This window comes from Seriola lalandi, unplaced genomic scaffold (genome assembly GCF_002814215.2).
Source record: "Seriola lalandi dorsalis isolate HSWRI2012SDOR001 ecotype SW California unplaced genomic scaffold, Sedor1 jcf7180002054885, whole genome shotgun sequence".
Classification (NCBI taxonomy): Eukaryota; Metazoa; Chordata; class Actinopteri; order Carangiformes; family Carangidae; genus Seriola; species Seriola lalandi.
Window position 1 is genome coordinate 442,671 of NW_019525437.1, and position 8,399 is coordinate 451,069.

The 8,399-nt window shown below is 42.6% G+C and overlaps 1 protein-coding gene across 1 annotated transcript in view; it reads left to right on the top strand.

Annotated features, from left to right (window-relative positions):
* Positions 1-4,423, top strand: part of LOC111671754 (desmoglein-2.1-like) — a 17,912-nt gene extending 13,489 nt beyond the window's left edge. The window contains exons 12-14 of the mRNA XM_023428947.2: positions 244-374; positions 1,499-1,780; positions 2,895-4,423. Of these exons, the coding sequence (XP_023284715.1) occupies positions 244-374; positions 1,499-1,780; positions 2,895-3,887 (1,406 nt within the window). The 3' untranslated portion in view covers positions 3,888-4,423. The remainder of the gene's footprint in view (positions 1-243; positions 375-1,498; positions 1,781-2,894) is intronic.
* The last annotated feature ends 3,976 nt before the right edge of the window (positions 4,424-8,399 follow it).

An 8,399-nucleotide genomic window follows, 5' to 3' on the forward strand; every position in this document is an offset into this window, starting at 1 on the left:
AACATGCACCATTTACAGTACATCTACTCATTTAGTGTTTTTATCCAAAGTGACTTACAAGTGAGGGACAACACTAAATCTTTGGCACAATAGCATTAGTAATTTACACAAGAAGGGCTATAGAAAGACCTGGTGTTGTTAATAAAGAACTACATGGTCGCCTATTACAACATATTGTGCCAGGCAAACACGTTACACTTTGGGAAAACACTAAGTTAGACTAAAACTTTGTTGTTTTTACAGTCATTCCTCTGTTGCTGCTCTTCTGCCAATGTGGGGGGTCTGCGGGTCTGCCAGGTTGCTTTACTGAGATGCCTTTCGACACCAAATCACACCTCATTAACTACCGCACTGAGGGCCAGGGAGAGAACACGGTAAGATCAACATATTTACCCTTTGAACACATGACCTCCACTGGTGAGGACAGGAATACTGGCGTACACGCTGGTCATTTGCATAGGGTTGTCACGATACTAGAATTTCAAACTCAATACCAATACACAGGAAAATACTCGATACTCGATACAATTTTCAATACTACTTGGGTGAAAAAATGACAAGAAATTACGATGCATACATTTTTTTTTAATAAAGATTAGAACAATACAAATAATAATATCAATGACAACACTACTTCTAGGTTGTTTGAGGAAGTGCAACAAAAAATGTATTCAGCTACAGCCCTGTTTATTGTCTGTGCTTCTTGTGACTTGCCACCATGTTTTCGTTGCTGATCAAATAGAGTTGTCGGGTAGGCTGCCGCTGTTTCTGTCTAATTGCTGGTTGACTTTTCTCAGCTTCAATCTGGGACTTTAAGAGAAATATAACGCTTTTCAGACACAAAAAATTGTGTTATCCTGTTAAATTAACACTGTGTATTAACGTTACAGACAGGCAGGACTGATAACGTTTGCTGCCTAGCTCCCACATTAACGTTAGTCGTTTTATTATTAGCCATAGCCGCTAGCTTAGTGATAACTTAGCAGATGTCTATTGTGGCTATCGGCTAATTGCTAATAGTTAAACGGCTCACATTAACGTGTGCTGTTGGCCAGTTTAAATAATAATGCAAAGTAATTCCAATGGCATTTTCAACTAAAACAGGTTGCGATGGTCCTTCAGCAGCAGCGCTTGCCATGTTAATGTAGTTTTATGCTGGTGACAACAGCTCGTTGTTGTGAACGTCAACTAGCGTTCATGTGTTCAGCTGCTAGTGAGGGGAGGGGCTGTGTGCCTGCCTGTCTGCAGTGGTGCTGTATGAAGTGTCAACTGGCGGAGGCGAAGAGCGCACTGTTGGTATCGATACTGTTGCAAACGAGTATCTATTCCGATACAAATTTTTAGTATCAATTAGTATCTGAGTTTCAATTTTTTTGACAACCCTAATTGCTATTGACACCAAATCTACTTGAAATCTTCATTAAATGTTTTTTAGCCACAAAGCAGCAAAAAAAACCTCTGAATCTGTTCTAACATTTGGATCCTTGGCCTATTGTAGGAGGTGCCACTGCTGAACTTGCCAACACAAATAGATGGAGATTTGATCAAAGTGGATACAGGCATGGGTACCAAAACTGCAGCAATGGAACAGTCAGTCACTTCCATGGATGGGATGAACGGGGTCGGTTTTGCAGTTGACCACAGACAATGGGAGGGGGTGAACCAGAGGAGCGGCAGTGGCTTCTACTCTGAGTTTGAGGGCAGAGAATCAGGAAGAGGTGGAGGAATTTATGATGGCATGGCTCTTTCGGACCATTTCCTGGGACAGTACTACAGTCAGGTGAGGAATAATTTCTACCCTTCATTTTCTGTTACCATAATAGGCTTTTGTTGTCCTGTATATAATTATGATTATGCTTTTCAAATGTTGGGAAAACAAATCAACTGATCGGACACTGCACTGATGAGTAAGATTTTATTTCCTGCATGGAGTACATGGCTCCTGACAAAATGTAATGCATCTTTTGTATCACAACTTGTGTTCACTATCTTGAGAACATGTGCCAAATATGGAAATGGCCAAAAAACAATCAAATTGCTGACTTGGAATGTCCATACCAAATTTTTTAATTACTACCTTGTTTGGACGCTATAGATGGACACGCTGTTCAACAAAAACTCAAAAGCTTTGCAATTGAGCATCGCTAGTAGGAGTTAATTAAAGAGCAACACCTTTGAATTACAATAACGTTGCCAAAACTGCAGAGTAAATTTAAAATGTTTGACTTCTTGTTGGGTTTGGGGTATGCCTCCAAGATGCTTTGTTGTAATTTTTGTAATGTTACATGCACCTACTGAATGTCGTACATGGAGGTGAAACACAACATGAGGGGCATCTCATTAATATTTTCTAAGGGGCACTATTGAGCCATTTTGCCACACCCATGTGCAAGCCCTGTAAAACATGTACATTTTCATCATTTATAAGGGTACCAAATTGCCAAAACGTCTAGGCCCTCAAAACAACAAATCATTTTTTTAAGGAGAATGATAATAAACAGAGCAGTTCTAATGGGTCAATGCTCGAGAGGCTCAACTGCAAATTTCTTTGCCTTAACAGTTCAACAAAAATCCCACTGTATACTTATCCTTGTCCTGTCACTTACAGCAAAGGGTTTTTTTATGTTTGACCTTAACTTTTAAGAACTTATTTGAAAGAGCCCTTTAAGCTAACTCACTGTGTATTAATGGACATACCAACATACATGTCTCTGGGGTTTCTACTGACTAATAATGAGATTTTTTAATTAGAATTGTAATGTTATGATTTCAGAGACATAACTACATTCTTTTAATTCCAAAAAAAAAAATCTATATCATGAATACCAAAAAATGGCTGTGCTTACTCAACAAAAAGAGAAGATTGGTAATATTTAATTTCTTCTTTTCAACAGAAGGTGACCAGTGGCAATGAGAACCTTGGAGTGAAGGACAGTCTTTTGGTTTATGACTATGAGGGCCAGGGTTCCTCTGCGGGCTCAGTGGGCTGCTGCAGTCTCCTGGAGTCTGACAATGACCTGCAGTTCCTCAATGACCTCGGACCAAAGTTTAAGACCTTGGCTGAGGTGTGCGGAGGCAAGACGATCCAAACTGAAGTCAAACCAGTGTTCTCCGCTCCGCCCAGTACCACCATCAACACTCCGACCTCAGTGTCAAGTTTGATAACTGTCCCACAGCTGCCCCCTTCACCCAAGCTGCAGCCAACTGTCTCAAAAACGGAGCAGACTGTGGTCAGGGAGACATCTGAGCGTTCTCAGGTGGTGAAGGAAAGTATGACCGCAATGAGAGGAGGGAAAGCAAATCAAGGCCAGATGCTCCTGCTACAGCAGCAGCAGCCTGTGTACTACACCTCCACCCCTGTGCTGCAACCAATGCAATATGTAGTCCAGCCACAGGTTCAGAACACCATGCTGTTGGCTGAGGCACCGGCCACCAACCTGCAGGGCATGGTACTGGTTAACGGCACCCATACTAGACCTGCCCAAGGCGTGGTCATTCAAGGTCAGACAGTGATGTCTGGTGGACAATCCCAAGGCCCCAGCATAGTGCTGGTGGAAAGGAGCGGGATCCAGGGGGACAGTAACAACCTGATCCACACTGGCTCCCAGCCCATGATGGTCGTGGAGGGCAAGGTACCTGTAGGGTCAATGAATCTGCTGAAAGGGAGTCAGACCTGCCTCGTGCAGGAAGGTACCCTACAGCCAGGAGGGCTTTCAGGATCTCAGAGAGTCCTGGTGGTTGGAGGGCCAACAAGCAGTGGAGGGCAGTTGGTCCAGGAAGCACAAGGTCTGTCCAAGATTAATGACATCTCTCGTTCCTCTACCACCACGGTGAGCGCAATCCCCACCTACCACAAGGTGGTGCCGGAGGCCAAAGTAATCCACTGAATGAGAGCTTGTTCCTCTGGCCAGGTCCAAGTGGTGATGGGATTGTTGTGGGAGTCAACCAATGCAAGACAGCTAATAGAGAGAGAGAAGTTTCCCCAAATTCCCAACTTGAAATTTGACAATACAGTTTTCAGGAAATTAGCTGGCTCCATCCAAACAGTACCCTCCTAAAGATCTGGGGGTGTCCCAAAGTGGAGTCAACATTACAGTACATGGTCAATAAACAACAAAATGAAATAACGACAATAGTAACAAGCTAGCCCACTGAAACTATCCCAGCTGACCTATCTAGTGACTTTATCTTGCTTTATGTCTTAATCCTTTTTTTTTTTTTTTTTAACTTTTGCCTGGTCTGTGGAATGTACACAGGATCATTTTCTATAAAATGGATATTCGGCTGTTGAGTAGTTAAATTCAACTTCATGTTATGATGTTTTATATTTTCTCTTAATTGCTTTGTTGTCTTATGTCTTACATGGTAATATGCTATTTGTTTGTTGTCTGTTTTGCATCAATAAAAAACAATAAAATCTTGAGTCTTTAGGTTTTTATAAGACTTAAATGATAATTCTCAAAAATACAGTATTCTTACTCTAACCCTTGGTTGGCTAAGCTCCATCCATCCATTTTCTTCCTCTTATCCTCTAGTAGGGTCGCAGGGGGGCCGGAGCCTATGCCAGCATCTTTTGGTGTGAGAGGTGGGGTACACCCTGGACAGGTCGCCAGTCCATCGCAGGGCAAACACATAAACACAGATAACCATTCACACTCACAGCCACACCTATGGTCAATTTAGAGTATCCAATTAGCCTAGTCCCCATTTGCATGTCGTTGGACTGTGGGAGGAAGCCGGAGTACCGGAGAGAACCCACACAGGCACAGGGAGAACATGCAAACTCCACACAGAAAGATCCCGCGTCCGAGCCGGGACTCGAACCCAGAACCTTCTTGCTGTGAGGCGACAGCGCTAACCGCACTGTGCAGCCCTTTCCTATACATGTCAACAAAAAAAAATACTTGGTGCAAGAGGGTCTCACCAATAACATTTATTTGGAAGAAATTCTAGCAGCACTTAAATGTCTGAACTCTTTGGAACAACATTTATGAAATTGTGTTGTGTCTCTGTGCCTATTCATAACACAGATGAAACAAATACACTTTCAAGAAATGAATATGATGACAAAATATGGTATCAATATATCCACACAGATTTGGTCAAAAATGCACTGAAGTATTTGATGACACACAGTAGGTAGTATGGTGATGTCACATTTAATAAAGAGTGGGTAAACTCTTTGAATAAAGCTGATGATGATGAGGAACAGGAAAATATCAAAGAAAACAGTGCCAGGAAACAGCTGAAAAGAGTGGTGAGAGGTCAAGGTCAAGGAAGGTCAAGCAGAGGAAGATATGACGTATATTAAAGACCAGAGTGGACTTTTGTCAGTTACATCATTACAACCTCTAAGTATAGGTTGAGAGAATTGATCAGAATTTTCAGGATATATTGTGTTTGGCACCCAGTGAAGGCAAGACAGTGTAAGACTCAACAAATGAGGCAACTCGCCTACACACACTCCACAATAAAAGAGAGGAAAGAATAATTCTACCTCAATACACACATACTCGATGCAGATTGGGGTATCATTTGGATTATAAAGATTCTGACTCAGCCCATCAATTCCAATTCAAAACAATTTTCAAATCTGATTATTTGAGGGGCAGTGTCAAAACAGGTGACATGCTTATTTCTTAGTGCTTAGCTCTGCTGATTGTAGATGGTCTGTAAGCAGCAAAAATAGTTTATTACAGATGGCATTGCTTTCTGCATGATGTCTCCAGCTGAACCTATGGGGAAAATAAAGGACTACTTTTTATCATATGGAATTTCAGCAGCATGGTTCTGCTCATGTGTGCCAAATATGTTGGATTTCGGTTGTCTATCAATTTATTGGCTATCATAAATTAAGAAAATATTAATATTAAAAATATTAATAGTAAATAATAACTTTTAAATTAATTAAAGTCCTCGGGGCACCAGCCTAAACTAATTGGCAAAATAGCCAATATGGTTTTAGTCTCAATTTATTACCATTAATCTGGAACTCTGATTAACCATTAGCTTACTAACTATAACCAAATTACCATGTCGACAGTAAGTTAAAGTTGAAGGATTGGAATTCTACAAAGTAGAGGTTGGCAATATTCACACTTGTGCAACATTAAACACACCAGTAGTTATACTTAAAGACATTTATTTACAATGGAACAGAGTAAAAACACAATGTTGGGACTCATCATTCAAGAGACCAGATGTTTCTTTGCTCCACTGGACAAAGGAACTCACACTGCACAGTTCCTCACCGTTCACACCTGGGGACGACCCTCCCCCCCACAGACCTTACTGGCCAGCCAGTGTGGGTCAGCGTGTGACATGTGACCCCAAGGGTGTCACCAAACAAAACCAGATCTCTGGCCCTCTTCTCTCTGGAGAGCAGCTTCTGCTCTCTCCTCTCGGCTCTTCAAAGGGCAACAAGGCCCCAGCCCAGGTCAGCCCTGCTACCTGAGAAACCAGCTCTCTCGCCAACCTGCTCACAGCAGCCTGCAAACACTCTTCTCCTCAACAGCAGCGACCTGCTTCGGATTAACTGAGATTGAACCAAGTTCTCTTCAGAATCAGCAGCTACGACACAAGGCCAGCTGATTTTCCAAGCAACAGGAGTCATAGCAGAGTTAGCGTGGAACAGCTAACTCTTTGAGGAGAACAAAGGAGATAACAGCAAAGCAACACAGCCAGACAGGACTTTACTCCACCAGGAAGCCTCCCAACTCACTGGACATTACACCAACACTGGAAAGGACCTCTTTGTTTGTTCCAAGGACTGGGTAACCTTAACTGACTGGGCTTAAACTTTACCAGTACAGCATAGCACAGCACAGCATAGCTAAGCAGCAGAAGTCTTAACTTTGTTAATGTAATTGTTGATTGGTGTTTTCTTGTTGTAATGTTTGCTTAGGTTGTGGTCAGTCATACAGTTAATCAGGTACTCGTATGTTCACACATATAGCAGTACGTCTCAGTTCTAGAACCTGCATGAAGCTAACCTCCTCCCTCTAACCTGGTACCTTTAGATTACATGAGCTAACAAAGAAACTCTCACCTTCCCTCCCACACACACCAGGTGGTCTCAGCGGCCATTTTGAGTAGTTTCTTTGTTTACCGCCATCTTGTGTAATCTTCTTTGTTCAGGTCATGTGGTCACAGTGACCACTGTGAATCGTCCATCTTGCCTTTGCTTGTGTCCCCACAGACACTTGCTTGGAAAATCAGCTGGCCTTGTGTCAGAGCTGCTGATTCTGAGTTAATCGCTGGTCGCTGGGGCAGGTCGCTGCTGTTGAGGAGAAGAGCGTTTGCAGGCTGCTGTGAGCAGGCCAGCGAGAGAGCTGGTTTCTCAGGTAGCAAGGCTGACCTGAGCTGGGGCCTTGTTGCCCTTTGAGGAGCCGAGAGGAGAGAACAGGAGCTGCTCTCCAGAGCAAGCTGAGAAGAGAAAAAGTGACACCCTTGGGGGTCACATGTCACACGCTGACCCACACTGGCTGGCCAGTAAGGTCCGTGGGGGGAAGGGTCGTCCCCAGGTGTGAACAGTGAGGAACTGTGGAGTGTGAGTTCCTTTATCCAGTGGAGCAAAGAAACATCTGGTCTCTTGAATTATGAGTCCCAACACATTGTTTTTGTATAGTGATGGTTATCAAATATCACTTTTTTTCAGGCAAGGGTAAAAAAGACCATGTGTAGAGCCGTTTCTTGCTATATGTGGACTATGCCGATGCATAGGGCCCCCGTAGCCACTAGGGGGCCCCAAGCTGCAAGTTCAGCCTCAATGTATTTGGGGAGAATTACAATTACCTGTCTTTATTTGTAGCCAGCAAAGCCTCCTCATGTGTTTAGTGAAGCACTTATATGCTCAAAAATTGAATGTAGGATATAAACAAAAATAAGCTGCAATGACAGGGAAGCTGTAGCTTGTGTTTGTGGGGTAATCAAGTCAAAATCATCATTAGGCTGTCAGGCAATGAGTGACGTCTGCCAACAGGTATGATGGGATGACTGACAGCCTAACGTCCCATCAATGATCATCAGTGAGGAGAATAACGGTAGTGTGAGTTATAGTATTACAGATATCCTTAATTCAATTATTCCTAGTCAAAATGAACATTTCAGATATCCACAACTTCATTCTTCCTAGGTCAAAAGATGTCACTTTTCTCATTCATGTGTATGGGGTTTCTCATTACAGATATCTTTAATTCAAATGTAGATAGCCACAATGTCAAATATGGATATCTGCAACTAAATTCTGAAAATACATAATTCCAGTTTGAGATATCTACAATTTAATTCTGACAGCTGATGTCTTCAACTCCCGTCAGTTAAAGATAAGCGAGCTCTGTCCTGGGCTGCCCCCTAGACTCCATTGAGGAAGTAGGTGACAGGAGGATGTTAGCTAAGCT